Source organism: Trichosporon asahii (genome assembly GCF_000293215.1).
Source record: "Trichosporon asahii var. asahii CBS 2479 unplaced genomic scaffold scaffold00075, whole genome shotgun sequence".
NCBI lineage: Eukaryota > Fungi > Basidiomycota > Tremellomycetes > Trichosporonales > Trichosporonaceae > Trichosporon > Trichosporon asahii.
Window position 1 is genome coordinate 2,198,787 of NW_014040850.1, and position 27,532 is coordinate 2,226,318.

The 27,532-nt window shown below is 59.2% G+C and overlaps 9 protein-coding genes across 9 annotated transcripts; 4 read left to right on the top strand and 5 right to left on the bottom strand.

Moving 5' to 3' along the window:
* Window positions 1-114: 114 nt before the first annotated feature.
* A1Q1_06438 (putative metalloendopeptidase protein) lies at window positions 115-2,445 on the top strand (the record flags this gene model as incomplete). Its single annotated transcript, XM_014321552.1, has 4 exons — window positions 115-531; window positions 584-1,929; window positions 1,982-2,113; window positions 2,172-2,445. 4 exons carry the CDS (start codon window positions 115-117, stop codon window positions 2,443-2,445), a joined length of 2,169 nt encoding a protein of 722 aa, XP_014177027.1.
* Window positions 2,446-2,673: 228 nt separating this feature from the next.
* A1Q1_06439 (uncharacterized protein) lies at window positions 2,674-4,628 on the bottom strand (the record flags this gene model as incomplete). Its single annotated transcript, XM_014321553.1, has 6 exons — window positions 2,674-3,235; window positions 3,277-3,503; window positions 3,564-4,096; window positions 4,140-4,308; window positions 4,357-4,461; window positions 4,512-4,628. The coding sequence occupies 6 exons, from the start codon at window positions 4,626-4,628 to the stop codon at window positions 2,674-2,676; spliced, it is 1,713 nt and encodes a 570-aa protein (XP_014177028.1).
* Window positions 4,629-5,320: 692 nt separating this feature from the next.
* On the top strand, window positions 5,321-6,174 carry A1Q1_06440 (60s ribosomal protein l38 (yml38); the record flags this gene model as incomplete). Its single annotated transcript, XM_014321554.1, has 5 exons — window positions 5,321-5,347; window positions 5,390-5,630; window positions 5,767-5,920; window positions 5,976-6,123; window positions 6,166-6,174. 5 exons carry the CDS (start codon window positions 5,321-5,323, stop codon window positions 6,172-6,174), a joined length of 579 nt encoding a protein of 192 aa, XP_014177029.1.
* Window positions 6,175-6,450: 276 nt separating this feature from the next.
* On the bottom strand, window positions 6,451-7,143 carry A1Q1_06441 (adaptation to pheromone during conjugation with cellular fusion-related protein; the record flags this gene model as incomplete). The annotated part of the gene is made up of 1 exon (XM_014321555.1): window positions 6,451-7,143. The coding sequence occupies one exon, from the start codon at window positions 7,141-7,143 to the stop codon at window positions 6,451-6,453; it is 693 nt and encodes a 230-aa protein (XP_014177030.1).
* A 1,116-nt stretch (window positions 7,144-8,259) lies between these two features.
* A1Q1_06442 (ferro-O2-oxidoreductase) lies at window positions 8,260-10,245 on the bottom strand (the record flags this gene model as incomplete). Its single annotated transcript, XM_014321556.1, has 2 exons — window positions 8,260-10,062; window positions 10,138-10,245. 2 exons carry the CDS (start codon window positions 10,243-10,245, stop codon window positions 8,260-8,262), a joined length of 1,911 nt encoding a protein of 636 aa, XP_014177031.1.
* Window positions 10,246-14,969: 4,724 nt separating this feature from the next.
* On the bottom strand, window positions 14,970-16,769 carry A1Q1_06443 (uncharacterized protein; the record flags this gene model as incomplete). The annotated part of the gene is made up of 2 exons (XM_014321557.1): window positions 14,970-16,696; window positions 16,751-16,769. 2 exons carry the CDS (start codon window positions 16,767-16,769, stop codon window positions 14,970-14,972), a joined length of 1,746 nt encoding a protein of 581 aa, XP_014177032.1.
* Window positions 16,770-19,461: 2,692 nt separating this feature from the next.
* A1Q1_06444 (fumarate reductase (NADH)) lies at window positions 19,462-21,811 on the top strand (the record flags this gene model as incomplete). Its single annotated transcript, XM_014321558.1, has 7 exons — window positions 19,462-19,545; window positions 19,605-19,634; window positions 19,692-19,739; window positions 19,788-19,796; window positions 19,895-19,926; window positions 19,975-21,535; window positions 21,731-21,811. 7 exons carry the CDS (start codon window positions 19,462-19,464, stop codon window positions 21,809-21,811), a joined length of 1,845 nt encoding a protein of 614 aa, XP_014177033.1.
* Window positions 21,812-22,446: 635 nt separating this feature from the next.
* A1Q1_06445 (uncharacterized protein) lies at window positions 22,447-23,630 on the bottom strand (the record flags this gene model as incomplete). Its single annotated transcript, XM_014321559.1, has 4 exons — window positions 22,447-22,871; window positions 22,926-23,043; window positions 23,105-23,206; window positions 23,259-23,630. The coding sequence occupies 4 exons, from the start codon at window positions 23,628-23,630 to the stop codon at window positions 22,447-22,449; spliced, it is 1,017 nt and encodes a 338-aa protein (XP_014177034.1).
* A 1,319-nt stretch (window positions 23,631-24,949) lies between these two features.
* A1Q1_06446 (eukaryotic translation initiation factor 3 subunit 6) lies at window positions 24,950-26,887 on the top strand (the record flags this gene model as incomplete). The annotated part of the gene is made up of 3 exons (XM_014321560.1): window positions 24,950-25,156; window positions 25,224-25,313; window positions 25,361-26,887. The coding sequence occupies 3 exons, from the start codon at window positions 24,950-24,952 to the stop codon at window positions 26,885-26,887; spliced, it is 1,824 nt and encodes a 607-aa protein (XP_014177035.1).
* Between the last annotated feature and the right edge of the window lie 645 nt (window positions 26,888-27,532).

The following is a 27,532-nucleotide window of genomic DNA, read 5'->3' on the forward strand; positions in this document are numbered from 1 at the left end:
GCAGTTCGGCATGCATCACCCATCGCCCCGGCATCTTGTTTGTCTTCCTCCCCTATCCTCTCATCCATCCCCCATCGGCGACTCACCATGCTTTGAGTCCTCCGGTAGCACACCATGTCCTTCGTCCCCTCCGCTCTCAGATCGACATGCGTCCCGCATCTTCTCTTGTCCGCTCGCACCCTGCACACTCGACGTTGTGTCACTACAGTGTGCCGAAACGCTCACGCGTCTTCCTCGCCAGCTGACACCCGACTGCAGGCGGCTCAACGCAGCTTCTCAACAACGCCTACGGTTACCAGGAGCTTGCTACTGAACGCTAGCAAGGGGAAGCAGCGATGGGATAGCCCGTTGCGCTCGCATGCATGCGCTTCGCGGTCACTGGGTCAGGGACTCAACGTCTCGCGAATAGCCAAAACGTCCCCGCTCGATGCCGCACGAATACACCGGCAGCCGAGCAGCGCAAGAGGCTTTCACGCAACGGCGCGACGTGAGGCGCTTCCGCTACTTCCTGCACTAGGCGTCTTCTTCAAAGTGAGTCGTGCTGGTTCGGAAAGGAGATATCATTGCTGACAGTCGCGATCAGGGCACAACAATCCTCGGTCTTGCGACTGGCCTGTCACGGGTCCTTATCTCGTTCTTTCCAATCGGCACCTTGGCAACGCTCCGCATGGCACGCGGTGTGACATGGCTCGAGAAGGACAAGCGAGTCCCGGACGCGACGCACGATGCAGAGGAGTTCTGGAAGATGTGGTGCGAGGATGAGCGTCCGATCCGCGTAAAACCGCAGGAGGTGCCTTTCCTCGTCAACTCACCGCAGGATGAGCACGGGGGTTATGTTCTACCGAACGGCCGTGTTGCCTATAGTGCACCCATGCCTCGGAGTTGGAAACGCAAGATTGGAGACGGCAAGAGCGAGCCTCAAGCGCAGAAGCGAGCAGAAGAGTACAAACTCAAATGGGTTGGCTTCTTCCTCCCTCCTCTACCGCCTGCGTCGAAACGGTCGTACAGTGATCTGAAGCCAGAGGAGCAACAGCAGGTCGAAGCTCTTCGTCGATACTACTGCTCTCTTCGACTGTTCAAAGACCAGCTGCGAAATTCGCGACTTGTCGTCGCAACGCTGATCGGCATTCCGATTCTGCTATTGTGCCTCGTGTGGCTGACTGGCCTGGAGCGCGTGCCGCTCACCGGGCGGTGGCGGCTGATCCTCCTGACGCCCGAGGACGAGGAGGCGGTCTCGACGTCGCTCGAGGGTGCGAACTGGTTCAAGAGCGTGATCGCCCTCTTGACCACGCCGGAGGCGCCGGCACCGCCGATCCTCCCGTTGAACGACTGGCGATGGGGCTGGGCTCAGCGCACGCTCCGCCACCTAGAGAACGAGTGCGTTGCCGAGGTCTTCCGCGTCACGCAGGGCGACACGTCGGCTCCGAAGGGAAAGGAGGCAACGTGGCCACCGCCACCAGAGTATCCCCTCCTTCCACGCGCACGCGCCAGTGCACGGCTGCACGCGGCTCTGCCGGGAGGCGACAAGTCGGGCCAGGAGCACTTCGAGCTCGGCCCGCCTTACAGCTTGATGCTGATGGAGAGCCCCGAGAAGAACGCATTCTCGTACGGCTTTGGCGCGAACGGCGCAGGCGGCATCGTACTCTACACTGGCCTGCTGGACGATATCATGGCGCACAATGGCAGCCCGCCTCCACCGCCGCCAAAACGCAGCTGGCTCGCGAGCCTCTTCCTCCCTCCGCCGCAGCAGCCGACACACCCGACGCCGAGCCAGAAGCAGGACCTGCATCTTGCCACCGTGCTAGCACACGAGATGGCCCATCTCCTCCTCAGCCACCACCTCGAAACCCTCTCGCACCAACAGGTACTCTGGCCCTCCGTCCTTGGTCTCAGCATGGACATGATCCGCGCCTTCATCTGGCCCTTCACGTGAGTTCGCGGAAGCGGAGCTGACTGGTTTTGTCTCCCAGCTGACAAGCAGTATCTTCCTCGGGCCGACCGTAAACGACGCGCTCGCCAGTGTCGGCCGCACGACAACCGAAGAAATGAGCAAGTCGCAATTCGTCGGTTTCGACAAGGAACACGAGTACGAGGCCGACCTCTTAGCACTCCGGTACGTCACTTTCCTCTTTCAGAGATTCGGAGCTTTCGGGCGGGCGGATAGCTGACAGCAGACTCCTCGCTATCGCCGGGTACGACCCGAAAGAGGCCGTGGAGGACTTTGCGGGCTCGATCGCGCAGCTCGACGAGATGCAGTCCGAGACGGAGCGTAGGCGGTCGTGGTGGAGCTTGTTCAAGCTGTGGAACAACTCGCACCCCAGCGTCAGCGAGCGCGTTGGCAAGATGCGCGATGAGCTCAGGAAGTGGGACAAGTATCGCCTCGAGCACCCCTTCGGGGACGGTGCGGAACAGATCCAGCTCACCGCGGACAGACAGAAGCAATAGATAGACAGCGGCATCTTCACATAGGACACTCCATTTCCCCCATTTCTTGCAATTTTTCTGTATCACTACTACAACTCCATAGACCCTGTTGTTCATGCACTACTCCAAACCTCCGGCTGCGTACGTGGTCCAGACTGCAATATACATCGAAATGCCGAACCTATGGACATATTATCTAAACTAAATGTGTTGTGTGGTGATTACAAGCTTCTCTTCCCCTCTTCCCGCTCAGTGCCCATTCTGTACACCGTCTGCCTTCTTGTTCTCGTGCTTCGGCTCGGCCCAGCCCAGGGCGCGCGCCAGCTTGTTGGCGTACTCTTCGCGTGTGCGCGCCTCCAAGCCTTGCGTCGCGTCGCGCACAATCACGTACAAGTCCTCTGTTCTGTCAGCTTGATCGCTGGAGCTGTTCGGCTCACCCTTCCATGCGCAGTCGGCCGGGGGCGTAACGCTCTCAGTGCGCAGGCCGGCGAGCGCCTTTGTGTTCTCGCCCGCCGTCGCCTTGCCCGGCTGCGGGTACTCGGAGAACCACCCCGAGGTCATCAGGTCTGGGTAGCAGCGGCCTGCGAGGTCGAACACGTCCACTGTCACCTCGAAACCCTCGGGGTTCAGGCGGCGGTACTTGAACCCGGGAGGCGCCTTGATGTCCTTCAGCGAGTCGGGCGCAGGCGACGTGCTCGGATCTGTGTCGACAAAGTCCTTCGGCGCGAGCTCGTACAGGTCACCGTACAGAAGACAGCGCCAGGCGTCGACCTCCATGCCCTCCTCCGCGAACGCCTCGAGCGCAATCAGACTGAGTGTTAGCTCAAGAAGGGTCCAACGAGTAACACTTACCGAATTTGAAGGAAAACAGCCCGTCCCTCAGCACCAGGAGACGCTGTTCCACGCAGCTGCGCAGGAAGGTCCGCTCGCCGCTTGCGCAAACGCACCACGTCCTCGAGCCAGATACGCTCGCCCTGGAACCACAGACCCTGGAAGAGGTTCTTCCTCCGATTCTCGAGCGCCTCGACCTCGTCCGGCGTCAATGTCGACCCGGCGGGCAGTACCTCGATCTTGTCGGTCTGGGACCACGAGTTTGCTATGCTCTGGATGTTAGCTGATGTCGTTCATGTTAAGCTCACCTCGGCCGTCTTGATCGCGACAGTGAGACGCAGCGCCGCCATGTCCCAGTTCTGGCCCAGGTCGGCGAACCGCTTCCGTTCGCCCCAGCGCTTCTTCCAGCGTTCCTCGAGTAACGCCCCCGTAAGCTCATCGGCATTCTTTGGCGGATCCGTCTTAGCCTCCTTGGCGGCAGCCTCCTGCAGAACACGGTCGCCTTCCTCGAACAGCTTGCGCCAGCCGTCTGGGCCACCGAGAAGCTCGACGCCAGCAGACCACGGCAGAACGTCGTTCACGCCACGCTTCACTTCGTGGCTGTTGCTGAACATGCCCAGAGGACGAATCGAGTGCTCCCAGGTGCGGCGACGACGAAGATGAGCGGGGGCGACGCCGCCAGCCGCAGACCAGGCGAGCGCAAGCGAGTTGTTGGCCGATGAGCCGTCTTCGTCCGACTTTTCCGTGAGGGAGGCGATGAGTCCTGGCCAGTGCGTGATCTCGGGAAGCGAGCTTCCCTTCGGCGTCTTGATCGGGTCGATCTTGAACCAAACAAGTTCTCCTTTCCCTGCGTGTTAGCTGTGTGCGAATGTCAAGCAACTCACGGAATCGCCGTTGGCTCCGAGCATCCGTCGCTCGCTCGGCCACAATCGTGTCCAGCGGGTCGTCATACTTTGGCCGCTTCGGATTCGGTCCGTCTCCCTTCGGGCGCTTAGCGTTGTTGGCCGCCTGGGCGCTCTTCCTCTCCTGTGCGAGCTTGCTGCTGCTGTTGTACTTGCATCCACACTGATGTCAGCTCTCATCCTGAAAACCGTAGCGTACTTGTGAGTGGTCGCTCAACGGCTTCGACGTGTCGAAGAGCCACTCGGCGTGAGGGATGAACTCCTGCGGAGAGCGGAAGCGGTTCGAACCGATGTTGGTGGAGCCCTGCAGTGTTAGTACCACCGCTAGTGGAAACAATCTGCAGCGATACGCACAAACATGTAGGTGTCCTCTCGCACATTGCCATCCTTCTCCTGGGGCTTCTTGTGAATGAAGATGCCGTAGCCCTCGGGCATGTCGATCCAGTGGTCTGCCGTCAGACTTCCTTCCATACTGTCGCAAACTCACCTTTACCCGGGATGCCGAGGTGCTGAGCAAGATGCTGACCCACTTTCTTCCGGTACAGTATCAACTTTGGGTGGTCGCGACTGTCATCAGCCTCGTGCGCTCTATCTTCGTCAGTGTCGTGAGGAAGGCGGAGTGTAGTGTGAAGGATGCAAGGTAGGCTACCTGCAGAACTGTCCCCGCCGGTATTCTGACCATCTCGTCATGCCTCCGACCTCTTTAGAAACTCACGGCTTCGCCTTCTCGTGCCATGACTTGCCTCCGGGCACAAGATCCGTCGGCCACCGCGACTCGTCGCCGTCCGACCTCGGCCACTGCAGCCGGCTGTCACTGGCGGCTGTCGGCATCGTGTCCAGTGCTCGCGTGTGGGCTCGCTCCCCTACAATCTGCCGATTAGGTGTCGCTGATGCGGGAAGGGTGCCGCTTTTGTTGGGATGGTTGTTGTTCGAAACGTTCGAGACGCGTTCGGAATCAAGATGACAGGCGCAGATGCCCTGGTAAATGGCGAGGTCGCGTACGGTGGGAGAGTCGCGACCAGCCAGCCTGGGGAACTGGGTGATGAGGATTGCCGCGTGTGAAATTTGGTTCCGTCCGTTCCTCCGATCGTCCATCGAAAAGTCGAGCCGCCAAGATGGTCTAGTGAGCGTTCCGGAGTTCGTCACAACACATATCCACCACCATGATCGGCCTCAAGGGACGAATGAACGTGAGTAGCTGGTTGCGTGATGAGAAGCTGACGGAAATACAGGTCATCGACAACTCGGGCGCCGTTATCGCCGAGTGCATCAACGTCCTCAAGGTCAAGACGAGACAACATGCCGACGGAAAGGCGACTGTCGGTGAGTGCACCTATGCATGGCTTCCCGAGTGCTCGAGGGCTTTCGAATCCGAATATATGGGTCTCAAGAGACGGTGTCCATCGGAAGGAAGCGTCAAGCTGGTTCGCGGTTATCTGGGACCGGCACCAGGCGGACTCAACGTCGAAAGGAGTAAGGAAGGTCACCTGGTTCACGACGCCGCCTTCACGCACGAAGGGTTGGGTCTAGAGTCGATGTCTGCTGTTGGAGCCTTTGGGAAGCTATGCCGTGGAGAGCTTTGATGACGACCGCATAAGCTGACGTTCAGGTGACGAGATCGTCTGTGTCGTGAACAAAGCCAAGCCCATCTCGAACATCTCTGCCGCCTCGAACGTTCAGAAGGTGCGCCGCGGAGACGTCCGCCGCGCCGTCGTTGTCCGCACGAGGAAGGAGCTTCAGCGTCCCGACGGACGAATTGTCCGGTAAGTCGTAGACACTTTGACAGCTTTCCTGCTCCCGCACGTAGCTGACTTGCAGCTTCGACGACAACGCCTGCGTTCTCCTGAACAACAAGGGCGAGATGCTCGGCACACGTGTCACTGGTGTCGTTGCCGCCGAGCTCGCGAAGGCGACTGGCGCGGACGGAAACGGACGCTGGAGCAAGATCCTCTCCCTGGCCCCTAAGGTTAGTTAAGCAGTCCGAACTTTTGCGTAGCTAACGTCGCAGGTCGTGTAAATTCATCATCAGCATAGTAACTCAATGTATGGCATACCCCTCAGCCTTGGACACGGTGATTACTACTGACTAAATACTGACATCTGCGGAAAGAGTGATACGCGGCATAATGGTCGGTCACACTGGAAGGGTGACATTCAACCCGCACTCGACGGTGGACTTCACGTCAAATGCAAGCGCCTGCACTAGTTTACATGTATGCAATAATGGACCAGAACCCAATGTAGCAATCTAACCTTCTTCTACATATCCCCTATGCCGTTGCCTCATCCCCGGTCACCGGGGAATGGATGAGAGGGCAGGGAAGGCGTTCGTCTTGGCGAGGACGATCGTCTGCCTCTCATGCGAGATGTAACCCCTGATGAATCCACGGAAGATCATATTGGCGACCATGCACTCGACCTCGTCATTGTCGACCTCTACGCGCTGCAGCTCGAGCGCCTTGCGGAACGTGCTAATCGGAATGCGCGAGTTACGATCGCTTGCCGCCCACGCTCTCCGGAATAGGGTGCGGAGGCAGATCTCCCTCGCACGCTCGACGGCGAGGTATGTGTTCATGCTCACGAGGCGGGGCTGGGCGCGCTCCAGCGCCTCGTCGTATGCCTGGACTGAGCCTGTCCGGATGGCGTCGACGAAGGGGCCATATGTCTCCTGCAGGCGCGGGAAGCGGGCCAGCAGTTTCGCACTCGGCAGACTGCCGCGCAGCAGGTGAAGCGGGATGAGGAAGGTGAGGATCAGCTCCTGGTTCCGCTTACTCGAGGCGGGGCAGTGGAGGAAGGCCCACTCCAGCTCGGTTGCGGCGCGCGCGTCCTCGCCAGCCAGGAACGCCAGCATGCCGATGTAGAAGCGCCAGGTGACCTGGTCTCCGATCGGGGCCTGCTCGACAGGCGGCGTCTTCGGGTCGCTCGTGACGGCGCGCACGACGTTCTTGCACAGGTTCGGCTTGCCGACGCGGAAGTAGCACTTCATACTAAGACATGCCGTGTGGTATGCTCCGTTCCTGCGCGATTCTCGCCCCTTGTTCACCCGGTCTGTTGCGCACAATGAGAACGCCTTGCTCACCAGTCGAGAGCACTCCTCCAGCGATGGCAGTCCGCCTCCCGCCGCGTACCCCGGCTCATCCGCGAGAGAGGCGAACCTCCGCAAGTCGTTCAATAGTAGATACAGGATCGGCAGCGCCCATGCACTCGCGTCCTGGAACCATCGGAAGAAGAGCTGGCACACCTGCTTCTGATGATTGTACGCCGCCTGGTAGTCGCCCGAGTACAGGCCGTGCACTGCCGCGCAATGCTGGACCGCGATCCCATCCCAAGGTTCCGGCAGCGTGTGTCCCGGGTTTGCCAACCGCCGTTCCTGTCATTAGCTCGCGACCTCTATTACAGCTGGTGCAAGGGGGGAGGAAGGACTCACATCGATCGCGCCGACGGTGTTGTACAACCCCTTCGAGATGCGGTGCTTCGTGTCCAGCAGCGTAAGCAGCGTCGCGACGTCCTCATGCCTCAGCGGCTCGGCGAAGGCGTGGATGTACTGCGGCAGCTTCATGGTGCGGTGTGCTGTGGCAAAAGTCGCTGCTGGGCCAAGCAACGAGGAACATTACCGCTCCCCTTTGTAAGTCAGTCGCTATCTGGCGTGGTGGAGGCAGGTTCTGCCGCATGCCGCAATTGCTTCCGTTCGGCCGCGTTCCGCAGAAATCTGAGCTGCGGGCCGCCTGCCCGTGGTCCTTTGGATCACCGCCAAGCTACCTTTCCTCTGCACCGGCTGCCGTCACACGATTGAGGCATAAAATGGCGCAGAGGAACTCTGATCAGCGATTGAGGAACACAGGCGGTATGCGGATTCGACGCTTGCGCAAATTCACACGATTTGAGGTAGACGCTGATGTTGCTTCTCCCGGGCACACTTGGTTGTGAGACAATTAGGAGGTGATACATCCTCTAACCTGAGATCATGATGCTACGAAAGGACCCTGCCATGCGGGCGGGTGTCCTTGTTTTGGCTTTTTTGTATGTGATAGGGTCGTGAAAGAGATAAGGAAAAAGAGACAAGATGATGTGATGATGCTGCTGTCCTCTGCTACGCTTCCATTTAAGCGGCCTGCTTGCCACCAAGGGCCTTCTTCCAGAGGGGGACCTTGTTCTGCTTGGCCTCGACGGCGCGGCGAACCTCCTCCTCGAGCTCCTCCTCGTTGAGCTCACCAGCACCGTACCAGATGATGGTAGCGAGACCAATGAGGACGGTGATGACACACGCGGCCATAACACCCTTGGCCTTGGGCGTCCAGCCCATGACGAGGGGCTGGGGTCCGGTGGCCTGGCCCTTGAAGTCGGAGGTCGAGTTGAGACCGACGACGTTGCCGGTCGTGGGGATGTCCTTGATCTGGCAGTGCTCGTACATCTGCTGAGGGATCTTCAAGTTCTTCTGCATGACGTCCGGAGCCTCGACGAAGACCATCGCGAGACCGGACGACAGGTGCCAGTCGATGTGGCAGTGGAAGAACCAGACACCGGGGTTGTCGGCGCGCCAGCGAAGAACGACCTTGCCCTCAGGAGGGATAGTGATGGTGTCACGACGGGCAGGGTTGGCCTGGTCCTCCAGGATAGGGGGGTTCTCGATGGCGTCGTCAGACGAGACGTTGAACGACTTCTCAATGACCATGAACTCGTGACCGTGGAGGTGGAAGGGGTGGAAACCCGCGTCCCAGTTGTGGACAGTGAGCTGGATCATGTCCATGTGCTTGTAGGTGATGACACCAGTCTGCTGGCCGTAGACCTCGGGCTTGAAGGCATCGTCGCCCATGGACATGGCGGTGAAGATCGAAGGAACCTTGGGGGAGCGGTAAGTGACGTTCTGGAAGCCGCCGTCCTGAGTGAACGAGGCACGGTTGGTGCCGTCGTTGAAGGTGTCAAAGTAGGCGTGGATGGTGAACTCCACGTCGGGCTTGGCAGAGGCGATCTTCTCAACAGGGCGGAACTCAGTGTCGTTGATGAGGGGGTACTCCTCAATAACGAACTCCTGGCCGCGCTCCTGGTCGGCGAAGTACTCGAGAGTGACGGTGTTGTTCAGGATAAGGTCGTCGGGAACAACGTCGTACATGTCCTCGGACTGGTAGACGGCGATGCCGTAGTTCTGGGTAGGCTTCTCCTTGGCCTTGACGAGGATGGAGTAACGCTGGGCGACGGAGACGGTGACGACGTCGATCGGGTAGGGCTCGACCTCAACACCGTCGGTCTCGATAACGTACATGTCGTGGTCCTGGAACTTGATCATGAACATGGAAAGCGCAGCCATGTTCACAATACGGATACGGTAGGTCTTGCCGGCCTCGAAGGGGATCTTCGCGTTGTCGTTGGTGACGGAGCCGTCGGTGACCTTGTCGGCACCGCCGACGTAGTTGCCGTCCTTGTCGATAACGTACATGAGCGCCGACTCGGGGACGGGCTCGGCGCCGGTGGGGTTGGTCCAGTGGAGGAAGTCGTTGTCAAGCATGTCCTGGTGCTGGCGGTGGTACCAGTCAGAGACGGCGAGGGTGTACTCATCATCCCAAGTGAGGTTGTCGGCACGGGGGTTGCGGATGATGGAAACAGTGCGGAGACCGTCGACGTACTGGCCGTTGTAGTGGCCGTGGACCCAGTAAGTACCCTGGTTGCGGGAGAGGTCGATCTCGTAGTCGAGAGTCTGGCCGTTGGGAATACCGCACTGGGTCACGCCGGTAGCACCGTCCCAGTAGGCGGAGTTGTTGAAGAACATTCCGTGGGCGTGAAGGGCGGTCGGGATGTTGTCATCTCCGAGGGCGTTCGTGGCGTGGATAATGTGCTTGTCGCCCTTGTCGGCGATGAGGACGGGCGGGGGCCAGGTGCCGTTGATACCGATGACACGGCGCTCAAACATCTGCGGAGGGTCAGTGACATGCTTCGGCGGGGCGTTCCGCATTCGCTGCTAGCTCTTGCGACGGCCGCAACTCACTCCGTCGGGGTTGGCCTGGGCGTACGAGATGTTCCACCAGTGCTCAATGACCTTGGCCTGCGCGGCCACAGCGGCCATGGAGGCCGCGAGAATGGCCTTGGCGACCATTGCAGAGATTCCGGGGAAGGGCGTCGGGGAGTGCGAGGGTCAAGTGGTGCGGGGCGACTCCAGTCCTGATAGTGTCCCGAGAAGGTGTGGTCGACAACACACGAATACGGTGGGTTACGGGAAGAAAAGGAGGAATGGAGATGGGCGGGCGACAAGAAGTCGAATTGAGGGAAGCGAGGCTACTTTTAAGGCCGCACTGACTTCGGGATTATCTGATAACGCTGTGTGGACGCTCTGTGCGCTATGTGCGACTTTTTCACGGCCGCTCCTTACGCCTCCGACTGGTCCTACCCCTGGCGGTTTCCCTTGGCCTGTCGGGGAGTTGCAGAGTAGCTCACAGCGAATCGAGATGAGCGCTAGGCGAGCTAGCAGCTGTCGGTCGCGGGCTGGGGTCTCGTGCCGTGACCGCGGGGTGCAGCTGGCCTGTCGCTGAGCAGCCTGGGCAATTGGGGTTGGATTCTATTTCGGAAAGACGGACGACCAAACTTTGTTGCACGGCTGGTGACTGGTCTGAGGCAACCGGGGCGCACCTGGGGGCGCGCAGAGTCGGCGGGCAGGACTAAAGCGGAGTCTTGGCGAGAATGCAAGCAGCCCTTTGCAGGCGCACGACGAGATGTGAGTGGTCTGTCGTCGGGTGTGGTGACCCGAAGCCTGCCCTGGGCCCACGCGAGGTACGGCCCAGGGCCGGCCTGGCCCTGATGGGAAGGAAGTACGACTTGTGACCTCTGACATTGCGGCGGGTCCTGTTCCTCTCTGATTCCTGGCCTGTGGCTCACTTCTGCAGAACAGGTATTTGGAAAAATTATCTGATAAACGCGACCCCTTCCCCGCTATTGGTCAATCGGGCAGCCTGACCCGATCCTCGCGCATCAAGAGACAACATGTGGGCTTGGCTTCCGCATACTTAGAACACAACAGAGTGCACGGCGCCGCCTTGTCTTGGACACTGTCCATAATAGCTGCCCGCTTTTCTTGGTATCCATATCTTCTGCGTATCCATCATTGCGGGGTGCGAAGGGCTGAATTCACATGTATAGCCTACCGTACGTCATGTGCAGACGACTCCCTAATTCTGGTTAGAGCTGCCGAGCGCTCGAAATACACAGCACCACTGCGCTCGTGACCCGAGGGCCACATGGACGAACAAGCTCGAGCTCATGCTGGAGCAGCTCGAATTCAGATGTCGCTTAGGCTCCGCTGCTCCGCGCTGTATCCCCTCAGTGGTCATGCGGAAGGGTACGATCTGACAACACCGAACAGACCGATCCGCCAATTGGAGCTGGTGGACCCTTGAGCGAGTTCGGCAGACTCGAGCAAAAAGGCAAAGTACGAGCTTGCCCTTGGACATGCCCCAGCGCCTGTGCCTCCGTGCCTCTACTGGGGCTGAAAGCAGCAGGGAGCGGCCGATTCAGAGAACAGCGGGGCAGAGTAAAGCAACCCGGCCAAGACATTGGCTCACCAGATTTAGAAGCCCGTCCTGCGCCGTCGTGCCTTGCAGTCCTCACATGAGGTCTGGCGATGGCACCGGCCGATAACTCAAACTCGGCATTCTGATTGGTGCAAAGTCGGCACACTTCCCTCGTCTGATACGGGTAGCTCGGTTCCCACGTCATAAAAGTGCTCGAACGATGAACAAGTACGCTGCAGCAAGCATGCATAGGAACGTACACCCTGCTCTAGGTTGCTGAAATCGCGGGGTCACAAGTCGCCGAGCAGCAAGCCAGATGAAACGAGTGCAAACCGGACCGTAGTTATACGTCTGCCACCGCCGAAATCCCCGACTTGGACTTCCTAATCACGGCCGAAATGGGCACAGGATCGGGTCCTATCGCTGCGCCCTCAGTGCCAAATGCCTCACTGACCGAGTGCCTCGAGCTTCTAGCCGGCGCTGATCAGTCATTACTTAGTATGCTGCTTCTGTCCGCGGATCTGGTGGCTTTCCGGGCACCGGGCGAGATGCCGAAAGACCCATTCAAGATTGCGATGCCTGCCGAGGTTGTCGATATTGACTCATAAACCAGCAACAGTCCGCAGATATCTGGTATCCGATCTAGACGACTGTGCCCTCATGGCTGGTGCTTCTCTCGCTGAGGATATCTGCTCCCGGTACCCCTGCCTTCCCCAGGCAGAGAGCCAGTCTCAATCTCAGTGACTGAGTTCAGAGCAATTCGCTCGAAGCAAGCGCATATTGTCGTGGGCGGACGAGAGCTGGAGACTCGAGGCCGAGACGAGCTTGTCGTGGTGTATCCTTAGAGGGATGGACTTAGACAATACATTCGATAGAGAGATATCTAGAGAGAGAGTGCGTCGTATATAGGTATCTGTCTATCGGATGAAGCGGAGCGTCGAGCCACACGGACTCGGGGGTGAGTGCGCTCTTGTCGGGGGAGGCCATGTGGGTCCCACGTGGTATCCGTACGACACATATTATACTCATAAGAGTGGGGTGTAGCAGGCCGTCTTCTCTTCTGAGCTCCGTTGGCTCTTGGCCAAATCGTAGGATTCCCATTACACAGTGAGCGATAGTAGTCCCACCACGGGGCCCAGGCCGCACATATCTGTGGAGCCAGGATTACGCCAGGTGCTCGTATCGCGGTTCCGGTGTCGCTTTCCGCAGGATTCTGGGTCACTTGTCCCAGCAGCAAGTCAGAGGGGAAGCGGGGAACTGGTCGTCTGACCAGATCCACTCCAGGCGAGTGCGTTCGGGCAGCTGTCGTTCTCACAGCTGAATCCTGTGAAGCGACTTGCGGCCTGTGGCGCATTCACGAGGGCAACTCTAACCCCCGGCCTGAGGCGTCCAGCATAGTGGTCCCGTTTGCTCCCATCTGCTTCCACTGATCCTCCTCCACTTGAACCCGTCTTGGTGCCTCAACACTGCTCCACCGGGATCCTGATGGGAAGCGAGCTGCGAAACTGTGAGCGCGCGCCCTTGATGAAGAGTTCCGCATCACTTGTCCAAGACAGCCTTCGCACTCAAGCAATGTGGCCTAACGCACAGCGAGGTTAGAGAGACGGGACCGGGCCACGCGAGGACATCGGATTCCATGCTAACTGACAGACAACAGTCGCGTAAGATCACCAACTCTTTGAACACGCACTGATGCCAGACTGTGCAGCACGCTTCTACAACTGACTGTCACAGGTGGCAGATATCGCGACTAAGAGCCATCACGGACCCGGTGGCCGTCAGCCGTAGGATTGGCCGCGAGACACTTACTCCTCCCCTCTCACCTGGCTAGACGCAAGCGACCATGAGCTTGCCACTGCCGATTCTGGATTTGCCGTGTCGATCCCAGAGCTAAGCTTGCCGAGAACGCCACTCGATACGGATTCCTCGCCGTCGCCCTCACAGTGCAGACGCCACCGGCTTTCCCGCGGTGGGACGGAGAGGAACGCCCCGCGGTCCAGTGTCGACGACGGGCGGCGGGCTGAAGACACCCCGTTGCCCGATCGTGAGAGCTGGAGTGTCATTACTTCATTTCAGAGGGGGTCGACTGTGCCCCCTTCCACCAGAGAAGATATATCGATCCGTTGTAGTTCCTCACACATTGTTGAGGGCAGATTGCACATCTCCGGGGAAACCAAGAGCGGACCAGCTGACTTTCCAATGTGCAAGCGTCGAGCGCGACCGAGAACTTGGCGCCGGCGTTGCAAACGATAGCGGTGGAGGGAGTGGAGGTAGTGTCGGCGACCGAAGCAGTGGAAGGTGATAGTGGAGGCAACAACAATGAAACCGGCGGTGTGCCGGCCGGTACGGCCGATCGGCCGGCGCTCACCGGGTGAGACTGATTCCAGCATTCCTCCCCCATTCCTATACCGATGCACGTTGTATCTCGTGAACGACTCTTTGTGTGTCTTGTTGTGCTTCTGTCGGAGTATTATGCATGCGCCTTTGTCTCCGAGTAGTGTTAATGCGTAAGGAATACGAGTTAGTAGTGAGTCGTCTAGTCGAAGAAGGCAAGGCTGGTCCGCCGGACTGGCCCACCCCCGCATTTTTGGCTGACGCTCTCGGCGGGGCCGGTTGGCCGCGGCCAGTGCCCCGCCACCTGAGCGCCAGCATGCCGCCGTTGCCGCCCAGGCTTTGTCGGCTTCCTCCGGTGGAGCTATCTTGAGTAAGCCGCCTTTAGCCAGACCAGCCAGACGCACCGAGAGCTTCGCTTGGCACGTACAAGCGGGCAGTTTCTTTGCAATTTCGCATCGCGTAAACCTGCACTACTCAGGATCATCCCACCGGCGGCATCTGGCTGGGGAACTCGGCTTGTTGCAATTGCAATCTGCAACATCGACTCTTCTCTACTCACCTGACCCACAACTTGAGCGCCTTCTTGTATAAAACCACACGCCGCGACACGTTCCACACACACGATCCCCCGCACAACGCAGTCGACTCTTGAAGAATACACAACAACTATCACGATCAAGAAAGCGGCCATCACCGACATTTGCAGTTAACCGACGCACCGATTGTTTTCGAGTTCGCACAGACCCCCACGGGACGACGATAGGCGATGTCGATGCTCGAGCCCGCGTCCGCGCCGCGGCGGACAGTGTGCTATGTATCAGAGGATCCAGAGCCGGCGCTCGTGCGCGAGGACGCCGACGGCGCCGTCGCCATCGAGCCGTTACCGCAAGAGGAGAAGTTCTCGCCGTCGTCACCGACAGTGACGGGGTCCTTTAGCGACCGCAAGCCGTCGCTGTCGACACTGGCGTCCGCCGTGGGGCCGTTACCAGAAGGCTGCTCCTATGGATACATGCCAAAGGACGAGGAGGGGAAGGAGGAGCGTGTGATCTGGGTCGACTTCCCGGCGGGCTCGAAGGAGAATCCGTTCTACTTCCCCCTCCCGCGCAAACTGGGTATCACATTTGTGGCCGTGTTCTACACCCTGATTTCGGCGTACACGACTTCGGCGTTCTCGATCTCGGCGGGCACGATGTGCGACGACCTCGGGTGCTCGCAGCTCGAAGTTGAGGCTGGTATCGCGCTCTACTGCTGGGGCTTCGCCTTTGCCCCGCTGTTCCTCGCGCCGCTGTCCGAGGAGCTCGGACGCAAGTGGACGTACATCAGTGCTGTTATTGTGTTCTGGATCTTCCACCTGATGATGACACTGGGGCAGAACACGGCCACAATTCTCATCTCCCGCTTCATCCTCGGCCTCAGCGGAAGCCTGGGAGCGACGCTTGTTGGCGGCACGATTTCCGACATCTTCGTCCCGAGCCAGCGCGGTGTGCCTATGGCTGCGTTCGGTTTCGCGGCCATCTTCGGAACGGGACTTGGTGGATCGACAATGGTGTTTGTCGAGGTTGACCAGCGCCTGCGCTGGCGCTGGGTGTGGTGGATCCAGTTCATCATTGTCGGCGTGTTCATCCCCGTCGTCGCGTTCGTCATGGTCGAGACCCGCGATACGGTCATTCTCCGCCGCAAGGCCAAGCAGCTGCGCAAGACGCGCGGCACGTCCGACGGAGCCCGATACCTCGCCCGCAGCGAGGTGACCAAGGTCAAGTTCAGCGTCGCGATGCGCGAGTCGCTCCTCCGCCCCCTGCTGTTCCTCGCCACGGAGCCTGTTGTCATGTTCTTCTCGGCCTGGATCGGACTTGGTTGGGGTGTCTTCTACACCCAAATTGCAGGTCTGCCGTATATGTTCCGACACACTTTCGGCTTTTCGACCCTCGCGGTCGGCCAGACATACTGGGCCATTTGCGTCGGCGGCATCCTCGGCCTCGGCATCAACTGGATCCAGGAGAAGGTGTACCGCCGCCAAGCGCCGAAGCACGGCGTCGAGGCGCGCCTCTACGCCCCCATGGTCGCCGGCATCCTCTTCTTCGTCGGCTGCTTCATCACTGGCTTCACGAGCATTCCGACCGTGCACTGGATCGCGCCGCTCATCGGCGTTGCCATCCTCCTCGCCGCCATTATGAGCATCTACATCACATCCTTCACGCACCTGTCCGAGGCGTACGGCACCTGGGCGTCGAGTGCGATTGCGGCGCAGAGCTCCTGTCGCAATGTTGTCGCCGGTATCTTCACCTTCTGCACGACGCTCATGTTCGAGCGCCTCACGGTGCGATGGGCGCTCGTCATGATGGGAGGTATCGCTGCCGTGCTTGCCCTTGTTCCCTTCGCTGCCTTTTTCTGGGGACCCCAGATTCGAGCCAAGTCGAAGTACTCCCGCCTCTGTATGGAGCAGGAGCGCGCAAAGCTCGAGCACGAGAAGGTCGAGCGCGAGGTGCTCGGTATCGACACGAGCGAGGTTGAGGATCTCGAGGGCGACGCCAATGAGCGGACGCCAGAGCACCCCTTCCACCACCATGAACACCATGATCCGGAGCGGGGAAGCATCAGGAGCCATCACAGCGAGCACAGCCGACACAGTCGAGCGGACTGCGCTTCTCTTCACGACGTCCGGATAGGAAGCGAAAAGGCTTAGGTAGTAGTTGGGATATTGAGAAGGCCCTGGGAACGGCGATCAGTGTCTAATAGTTAGATTACAGTTAGAAACCAACAAACCCATGTAATTCTTTGCCATCTTGTGTATACTCTAGCGCTATGTGTGATGCATTGGAATCCTAATCTGAGCCTGCAGTCTATACCTGAGCGTTCATTCTTACTGTTGGTGGGTGGTGAGTCGTGTGTGCGGCGCGCACGTGATGCTTGACGCGGTGATTTTGTACACGGAAGGGAAGGAGGGAAGGTGAGGAGATGTCAATCGATCGAGAAGAGCCGGAAGAGAGTAGTGCCAAGGAGGGTGACCGTCTATGCCGTCTTGCCCTGCGCGCGCTTCTTGCGCGCCTCGGCCATCGAGACCTTGCCGAAGAAGGCACCGATGCCCGCGAGACCAACGAGGAGAAGAAAGGCGGGGCCGCGGACTGCCCACTCGCGAGGCGGGAAGAGGTCGTGGAGTGACGAAGCGTCCGAGACGAAGGGCTGCTGTCAGTTTCCTACTCCTAGCGTCAACTTACGAGGAGCAGAGCCCAGATCGTGTAGTAAGTGAAGACGAAGGCGGCGACGAAGAGCATCGCTCCGCCGAGGGCTTTATCGGATGTCGCCTGGAGGTCAGATCGGTCACTTCTAGCGCCGCGGAGGCTGTGCGGGTGCAGGCATGGTCGGGACGCGAGCAGCATGGTGAGGTCGCGATGAGGGAAGGTGCATGAGGCAATGGCGACGAGGGAAGAATGGATGCTTCGTCGTCGGCTCCACCAGCATCGACGCCCACCGCCCACTCTTGCCACTGCGAGGCGTGCGGTGCACTCACCATTTCGTATGTCTGGATCCTGTCGTTGTTATTGCGAACGGAGCTCGAGGTGTCGCGCGTTCACCCAGAGTTCGCGACGCCACACGTCATCAGCCACGTGGCGGGACATTTGCTTATACGCGCCTCCCACTCATGTCGAACGCCCGGTGGAGGTCGGTAGGTCAGGTGACTCGGGTCAGACAGAACGTCGATCACGAATCGTGGGCGCGTGCATGGATTGACTGGTGGCTGCGGCGAGAGCGGCGTGCGGCGCTGTCTCCGGCATCCTTGCACAAGCGAAGGCTGCCTCTCGAGTGGGTCAGAAATACAAATCGCAATGGGCGCCCATGTGCAGAGAGAAGGTGGAGCATGCACCTGAGTGCTCTCGAACGACACGTCCACACGGTTCATCGATTGAGTGCGGCTGTTTGGAGGCAGGGATGCCACTTGATCGGGTGCGCAGTAACTAGTCTTGTCTTAGCACCCAGGGCGCTACACCTTTTTGTGTCTTCCCTGCCACAGAGCTGCGGCCGCCACGGAGCACTAGTCCGGAAAGATGTGGCGAATGCAGGCTCCGGCGCAAAAGCGATTTCCGCTAGTGCACGCGCTGGGCATCGTGTCATTTCCAGCCCGCAAACCGAGCCTCGGTCCTCGGCATGCGGCTTTCTCACCACGATCGCATCCGCAGATCTCTCGTGACGGCAGATGTGGGCGAACTCTCCCACGGTGCATTTTCCGATGTCAACTGTAATTGAGAAACGGAACCTGAGCGTCTCTTGAGTGCTCGAGCGTACAAGCACCGCCGGATGGCGAGAACGCTCAAGCTGTTTCAGCAGAGGCGGCGATCCCCGAGCATTGTGCATATTAATACAAATGCTCGTCGGCCCCGCACCCCGCGGACGACGGACGAAGTGCACGATCAGTCGCGGGCCCCGGTGAGGCTCGGCATGCGGCTTTGTGCGAAGAAATGTGCTCCTGGATGCATCTGGCAATCCTGGAAACAAACGGACAACACTCTGATCGAGCGACATGGAGAGTGAGCGTCAGACCGCGTTGCGCACACATGTGTCTCCTGGTGGCCTGATGGGCGTCATCGACGATCAAGATGGCTGTGGAATGGGTGCGTATGGGCCGGCGGAAGTGGATCGAGCGATGTGGGGGATTACATAACAGAAGCTGGGGTGGGTGCAACTGGTGGCCGGGAAGAGCCCGGGGGAGGGCCGGGGAGCGCGGGGTATCGAGGGTAACCGGGTGGATCGATACCCGGTGGACGGTGGGTGGGGAAGTTGCGGATTGCTGTGTGCGTATTGCGCTGAATGTGGTTGGCCGGACAAGGTGACGGCGGCCCACGTCAAGAGGCGGCGGACGTGCCGGGTGCAGGCAGTAGGCGGGTCTCGGAATCATGTGAGAGCCAAAGGCAGGGAGCGCTGCAGGGCCAAGGATTCCAAGACGCGTCCGGCGTGAGAGCTGCGAGACCTGCGCCGCCCCCCGCGCTGATGATGATGCTGCTACAGCAGATTGATTACGGTTTGGCCTGGCACACGCTGGCACACGGGGGCCAGGCGGCATCCTCCCCCCTTCAGGCTCTCACCGCGCACCGCACCGTGACTGCACGGCTGCAAGGGCCAAAGGGGCCGGGCACACACGGCCTGTCGGCTATTGACTTCCCATCGTCCACTCCCAGACACTCTCGTGGTCAGCCCGTACCGCCCAGACCGGCCCATACCGTTCCACACCCCGGACACACACCGCCCAGCCTTAACTCTACATCCTCTATATCATCCACGCCCCTTTTCCTTTCTCCATATCTCCCACTCTACATCACCACTTCCCATCCGTGAGTACTAGCGAAACAGCGTCAACTGGCCCGCTGTCAGAGCAGCGATCCGCAGCAGGTAGCAGCCCACCACAATCGGTGACCCGAGCCGGTTCCCACACTCTGCATCCAGGTGCCACGACATCGCAGATCCACTGACCATTCCAGATCATGTCTGCCAAGGTTATCGTTGTTGGCGGTGGTCTCTCCGGTCTCTCGGCCGCCCACACCGTTCTTGAGCGTGGTGGTAACGTCGTAAGTACATACGCCGGCGCACAGCGCTGTCCCGTCGACTCGTCGCTTACAGTGCGCAGCTCCTCCTCGACAAGAACTCGTTCATGGGTGTAAGTGCCCGCTTCGGCGGCGATCAACCAGATGCATGCAGGATCTGACCCCACCAGGGAAACTCGACCAAGGCCACCTCTGGAATCAACGGATCTGGCACTGCTGTGAGTACTATTGAAACCGGTCTAGAATACGAGCTGACACAATGACAGGCCCAGCAGGTACGTTAAACCGCCGGCGAGCAGATCTGTGATGGCGACAGCCACGCATTCTGCTACGCCCACCTCTATCGAGGCCCGAGTACTGACTAGCCCCACAGGAGAACAACATCCCCGACTCTTCGGCCAAGTTGTGAGTATAGGCGTCATCCAGTCGGCGATCGCCGCTAACCAATCACAGCTTCGCCGACACTAAGAAGTCTGCTCGTGACCTCGCCCGCGACGACCTCATCAAGGTCCTCACCTACAAGTCGGGCGATGCCGTCCAGTGGCTCATTGAGGCCTTCGGCCTCGACCTTTCCAAGGTCTCGCGTCTCGGTGGCCACTCTGAGCCCCGTACCCACCGTGGTGGTGCCCAGTTCCCTGGTATGACCATCACCTATGCCCTGATGGAGAAGCTCGAGGACATTGCTGCCGCCGAGCCCGACCGTGCCAAGATCATCAAGAAGGCCAAGGTCACCTCGCTCATCAAGGAGGGTGACGAGGTTGTTGGTGTCAAGTACGAGGTTGACGGCAAGACCCTCGAGGAGCGTGGTGTTGTTGTCCTGGCTACTGGTGGTTACGCCGCCGACTTCTCCTCGGACTCGCTCCTCAAGAAGTACCGCCCCGAGTTCTTCGACCTCCCCACCACCAACGGTGACCACTGCACTGGTGACGGCCACAAGATGGCCATGGGTGTCGGTGCCAAGGGTATCGACCTCGAGAAGGTCCAGGTCCACCCCACTGGTCTCGTCGACCCCAAGGACCCCCAGGCCAAGGTCAAGTTCCTTGCTGCCGAGGCTCTCCGTGGATGCGGTGGTCTCCTCATCGACTCGACCGGCCACCGTTTCGTCGACGAGCTCCAGCACCGTGACTTTGTCACCAACAAGATGTGGGAGAACAACAAGTTCCCCGTCCGCCTTGTCCTCAACTCTGCTGCCCAGAAGGAGATCGAGTGGCACATTAAGCACTACGCCGGCCGTGGTCTCATGAAGCACTACAAGAACGGCTACGACCTCGCCAAGGACATGGGTGTCGACCCCAAGGTTCTCCAGAAGACCTTTGAGGACCACACCTACTACTCGGAGCACCCCGGCACTGACCCCTTCAACAAGAAGTTCTTCAACAACGCCAAGTACTCCATGGACGACAACTTTGCCGTCGCCCTCATGACCCCCGTCCTCCACTACACCATGGGTGGTCTCGAGATCGGCACCGACGCTGCCGTCCACGACGCCAACGAGAAGCCTATCCCCGGTCTCTTCGCCTGTGGTGAGCTCGCCGGTGGTGTCCACGGCGCCAACCGTCTCGGTGGCTCTTCGCTCCTCGGATGCGTCGTCTTCGGCCGTGTCGCCGGTGGCTCCGCCTCCTCCTACCTCCTCCACGGTCTCTCGAACCAGTCCGCCGCCGGCCGTCTCGGTGCCATCGGTGACCACCTCCTCGAGACCCGTGTCCGTGTCGACCCCGCCACCAAGTCGGTCAACCTCGAGTTCTCGTTCGGCGGCTCGTCTGGCTCCTCTGCCCCCGCCGTCCAGGCCGCCCCCGCCGCTGCCCCTGCTCCGGCCGCCGCCGCTCCCGCTGAGGAGAAGACCGCCCCCGCCGAGAAGAAGGAGTACACCGCCGAGGAGGTCGCTCAGCACAACAAGGAGAACGACCTCTGGGTCATCATCGACGGCCAGGTCCTCGACGTCACCGAGTTCCTCCCCGACCACCCCGGAGGTGTCAAGGCCATCATGCTCTACGCTGGCAAGGATGCCACCGAGGTAAGTACCATACGGTGAGGAGGTGGATTTGCTCCCGCTCAGGGTCCGGTGGAGGTGGAGGTACCTCCACCGACCTCCACCTGAGTGTGGCACTTCCACCTCCATCCACCCTCACGAGGTTTTACTCCCCCTCCGACTTCTTCTTTCTCTTCCAAGCCTCGGAGGGTTTGCGAATGCTTTGCTAACGTCAATTAGGAGTTCGAGATGGTCCATCCAGAAGGGGTCCTGAAGAAGTACCTCCCCGAGTCCGCGTACAAGGGCACCGTCAAGGCTTAAGCGGAGAAAAACAGAAGATTAACGGAAGTTTCGCATAGGTGGCGACGACGTTCTGTAGGTTGTAACCGACTTGTGTATGCACCTGAAGTGATAAGACCTGGGACGGAAGGAGTCAACAACGGTGTCGCGGGGCAGAAGATGCCCTTGCGGAGGAAGCAGTCGGCCTCATGGCTCATAGCCTCGGCGGTGTGCGCCCAGACTACTGGGGTGCGAATCCTACTCAATCACCGTGCTTAGGTGATCTACAGGCCGCCGCGGGGCGCTTGTTGTATCTTGCGAGCAACGAGGAACGGGCAGTGAAAGGGGCAGGCACCCCACCTCCTCGTGGCTGGGTGTTCGATTAAATCTTGGCCGCGACCGACCTCACTCTGAACGAGGACGACTGGACTACTACGAATTCTCTTGCCTGCGTCCTTGAATCTTTTATCAGTCTCACTTTCGCCAAATCCGGTGCATGTACGAGGGTCCATGGGACAACTTCCTACCTCATTCGACCAAAATATCTCGGATGCACCGTACATGCTCCCTTCGCTCAGAACTCGATGATTCCGAACACTGCCAGTAAAATCCACATAATCAATCCTCGAGTTTGTGCAGGCTACAGAATATAGGAACAACAAGTACGCATACAAATTTCAGATAATGTTCGAGATAGTGTTGAAGTCTCGCGGAGAAACGAGCTTGACGTGCCAGCCGTCCAGTGTGAACTGGGCCAGAAGGCGCTGAAGAGGCACGTCCCCGTCGGCGCCGTCGTCCTCCGTATCGTCGTCCCCGCTAGGGCTTTCTTCTCGAGGCGCGGGGAGAGGAGTCCGTCGAACAATCTCTCTCTCGAAAGACGGGTCAACGAGAGTTGGGATCAGAATGGCGGAAGCCCCAACCGGCGCCGGCGGCAGACTCTGGATATGAGCTCGGGCGCGCTGGAAATGCTTCCACAACAATTCGAATTGTGCAACATCGATGCCGATGTCGTCCACCTTCGTGGCCTCGGGCTGCTGCGACGGCGCGAAGTCATGAGGCATGGAATTTGCCAGCTCGCTGGATTTCTCCAGAAGCTCCTGGACTGTACATGTCGTGCCAGCTTGACGTCCCTCGGCGACCTCGACATTCAGCGTACGATCAGAGGCGAACAACCGGCAGAATGTTGTCTCAAGGACGAATGTTCCGTCTGTGGTCTGTTGAGCCTCGTGTGCTTGAGACATGTTCAAGATAGCTTGAGCAACACCCGCTCGCCACTGTCTCGCTCTGTCGCCGTCGTCCATCTGGCGTCAGAGGATGGCTGAGCGTCAAGCGTACCTTGATCTCCACGACATGAGCGACAACAATCTGCCCCGTCGCCACGTTCTTGACGTAAACAGTGATGTCCGGGATGTGGACGCCGGACTTGGTGCTGGTAGTCTGTCGTGTAGATGTCTGACGTGTCAGCGCATTCGCTTCCATTGCGACTGACTGAGCGCACTCCGAGCGAGCGGGGTTCGTCCTTCCAAGTCATGAGGTGCGCCGGGATCCGTTGATGCTTCAGGGGCCCCAGCAGTCTCTCCAGATCAATGTTTGAGTCGACGCAGAGAATTGCCTCTTTCTCGCTTCGGCTGTCCAGTGTTCCGATTGCGTCGGTAACGACTTCGGTGATCGCGCCCTGCAGGATAGACTCCGGGAGCGTCTCGGCGATCCTGCGCCTAATGTACGCGCGGAATCTCGGGAATCTCCTCCTATCCACCTCAGTGACTGGGGACACCTGCGGGGGGTCAAACTTGAGGCCAGACATTCGGCCTGATGTCGAGTGTGGGGTGGAAGCGTGAACAACGATCTGTGCGACGTGCATTGTTTACGAGCGAGAAAGGCAGACTGTTGACGACTCATGCTTCACGTGATTCAGGTAGGAGAAATATCATTATCTTTCTTAGATTACCGCGGTAATCTTTCGTTTTTCACTGGATGATGATGCACAGTCCATCACAGACTCGATTTTACCTGGAAATGCGGACTATCGACACATGAGGGCACAAGGCTGGGAGGTTTAATGATGTTTGCCGCGCCTAATTCTGCATGCATAGCTCCCAAAGTCAGTCAACTGCGAAGCTACGTGTCCAGTGTACCTACAGGTTGTCATAATGTCGAAGCACTTGAGGAGTACAGGGAGTTTGGAAATGCAACTTCAGGAGGGGGCCTACTCACCACCGTCCTTGACGTTCAGCTGGCAAAGGGTCCGACGTTGGACTTCGATTGTGACGCCATGCATTTCGCCCCTCGGACATCGAATGTCCCTCATTACAGCATTTCCAGTAGTCCGACGACATCATGCACATGTGTGCGTAGACACTGCCTGCCTTGAGATGTAATTATAATCTCGAATGGCAGGGTGCTGCACTATAACCGCGAGAGGCTAGCTACCTCTGCAACAGTGCCAGGTGCACTGCTCTCAATATCGTTAGGCTCTCACGTCCAGCTCACGTACTATACAACTACCCCATCGCCATTCGCTGCGTTCACCCGAAATCTTTTTTCGTATTACTAAAACATACGGATAGTCTGGATCTCGATCGGTGTGGGGTGTATTAGCGGTAATGGAAACAACCTTACGCACCCCCGAACTTTCTGAAAGTATTACACCTACTGACTGTGGGCCTATCTGAGTCTTCACCTGTACGATCTGTTGAATTTCCAAGAAATCCAATTAGGTAGAGCAAGGGTGTAGCAGCTGAACCCGACCAGAGTGCCACCGAGTGCTTGGCGAATGTCGGTTCTGCCTTCCCCCGATTTCGGCAGGGATTAGCGCTTTCGACTGGGATCAACAGAAAAAGCTAGTACCATGCACGTATTGAATTTCTTTGAGACCCTCGACAATCCTCACAGATGCTACGAGAGCGCCAAGGCGTTAAACGACGGTCTATCACCAAAACGCCTGTATTCATCCGCTAGCTACGACAAAGGCTCGACTATTGTCGATCCTGCCACCAGTGCCACTTCCCCCAACGCCGCGGCGTTGGCACCCAGGCGCACGCCACGTGGTCGCACAAAGTCCATTTTGACAAAGAACGAGTGAGGACGAAGCAGTGTCGCTCGAGCTCGAGGTATCCTGCGTTGAGCAACCATACTCTACACCCAAAAGCCGACCCCTTTCCCCGGCACCTAGACGACACCATGGCGGACCCGACGGCATTCTACGAGCCCGAAGAGGACGAGCTTCTCAGCTCTCTCGCCGTGCCCCAGTACGGCACCGAGGGCTATGACGAGGAGTCCTACCGCCGCCTCCAGGAGCTCGAGCAGCACGCCTACGCCCAGCAGATGGCTGCCGCCGAGCAGGAGCAGGCCGCTGCCCTCGAGCAGGTCCCCGAGGACGTCAAGCGCGTGCGTACATGGCGGAGTTGACGCGTCTCAAGGGCGCGCATGAGACGGATCGCTAACTATTGTTCAGTTCATTGTCCTGTTCCACCAGGCTATCCTCGAGAACGACCTCCCCACGATCACGAACATGTACGAGAGCGGCTGGAACAAGCTCACTCAGGTGAGTTATCCCTATCTGGCGCAACTGACGTGCAGGCCCACTACCAGCAGTCCGAGTGGCCCGAGGCTGAGCTCATCGCTCCCCTTGTTCAGAACGACCAGGTCTTCCTGACTCTTTACCGCGAGCTCTACTTCCGTCACGTCTACGCTCGTCTCCAACCCACCATTGACGACCGTTTCCAGTCGTACGAGAACATTTGCGAGCTGTTCAACTACCTGCTGAACTCGGACGGCCCCGTTCCCCTTGACCTCCCTATCCAGTGGCTCTGGGACATGCTCGACGAGTTCGTCTACCAGTTCCAGTCGTTTGCTCAGTGGCGCGCCAGCCCCAAGAACAAGACTGAGGAGGAGCTCGACATGCTCGCTGAGGCCAGCCAGATCTGGTCGTGCTACTCTGTCCTGAACGTCCTCTATTCGCTCATGCAGAAGTCGCAGATCAACGAGCAGCTCCGTGCCGAGAAGGCCGGCAAGAGCTCCGAGGAGGTCGCTGAGATCGCTGGCGAGTACGGCTCCAAGCCCCTTTACCGCAACCTCGGTTACTTCTCCCTCATCTGTCTCCTCCGCGTCCACGTTCTCCTCGGCGACCCCACTCTCGCCCTCCAGATCATGGAGAACGTCGAGCTGACCGGTGACGCTTTCCTCACCCGCATCACCGCCTGTCACGTCACCACCTACTACCACGTTGGTTGCGCTTACATGGCCCTCGGCCGCTGGCCCGACGCGATCAAGACCTTCATCTCGGTCCTGATCTTCTTCATCCGCATGAAGCAGTACCACACGAGGAGTTACCAGTACCACACCATCACCAAGCAGTGCGAGCGCATGTACGCCCTCCTCGCCATCTGCACCACCCTCTCCCCCGGCCCCACCGACGACTCGATCATGACCATCGTCAAGGAGCACTACGGAGACCAGCTCGCCACCCTCCAGCGGGGAGGCGACGACGCCCTCGAGGTCTTCAAGGAGCTCTTCCTCCAGGCTTGCCCGAAGTACCTCTCGGTCAACCCCCCTCCCTACGAGGACCCCGACGCGCTCCAGGCCTGGATGGCCAACCCTCCCCCCGACGCCGTCCAGCGCTACCTCGACCTCTTCCTCTCCGACGTTGTCGCCGTCCGCGGTGTCTCCAACGTCCGCAACCTCCTCAAGCTCTACACCTCGATCGACGCTGCCAAGCTCGCCGCCTTCCTTTCTGAGGGTGCTGACGCTGACGCCGAGGAGGACGTCCTCCAGCAGCTCATGGTCCTCAAGGCCGCCAGCCGATCATACCGCTACGAGAAGGGTGAGGGCTCGACCTCGCTCCTTGACGGACACCGCTTCGTCACCAACGCCCTTGACTTCACCATTGACAACACCATGGTCCACGTCGAGGAGACGACGACCCACCGCCGCTTCGCCGGCTTCTTCATCCGCAACGCTGAGCACGCCCAGCGCGCGTTCAACACCATCCGTGCCGCTCCCCTCCCCACGCAGCGTAAGAAGCAGGAGAAGAAGGAGCAGCAGGAGGGCAAGCCCGAGCAGCCCCAGAGGAAAGCCGCTTGGGTCCCCAAGAGCCGGCAAGTTCGTGCCGCGGCCTAGAGCGGCCTAGACGATAGTAGGGACGGCGCTTAGACGAGGATGTAGCTGCCCTAGGGGGCAGGTGTAGTTATGCATACATTTCCGAAATCTACTCGTTATCAGTGCGGATCGTATACCCGGGTCCTGTTTCCAACGCCGATATCAGGTGACGGGGTCTTTACAGATGGCCAGGGTGAGATAACAAATGCCTCGTGCGACGGCGGAGAAGGAGCGCAACGCGGATTGTGCGCCCCACGGAGGCGAGATCCCGGGGAACGCAAGCTGAGAGGTTTGTTGACGTCGGCGAGTGAGGAGACTTGCTCGCGTAGGACTGCCTGATTCGTCGGGAACAATGGAGACGCAGGCGGGCAATCTGGATTCCAGCGAAATCGGTGCCGAAGCATGCCGAAGGATCCCGAGCAAAAGACACTTCCTGCCAGAAAAAGTGTCATGTCGGGCATGAAATGACACTTTCTGCGAGACTGATTTCCATGCACGTCGGGTACCATGACGACAGGATGCATACCTAGCCGCGCTGGCAGAGAGATAGAGAGCATAGACAACGTAAGAGCTGGCTGGAGCCTTGCAGCACACGCCCACCCTTGGACCGCAGCGACCGAGGATCTCAGGAACGAGGCCGGCCCAGCCCGGGTTTTGGCCAATCTT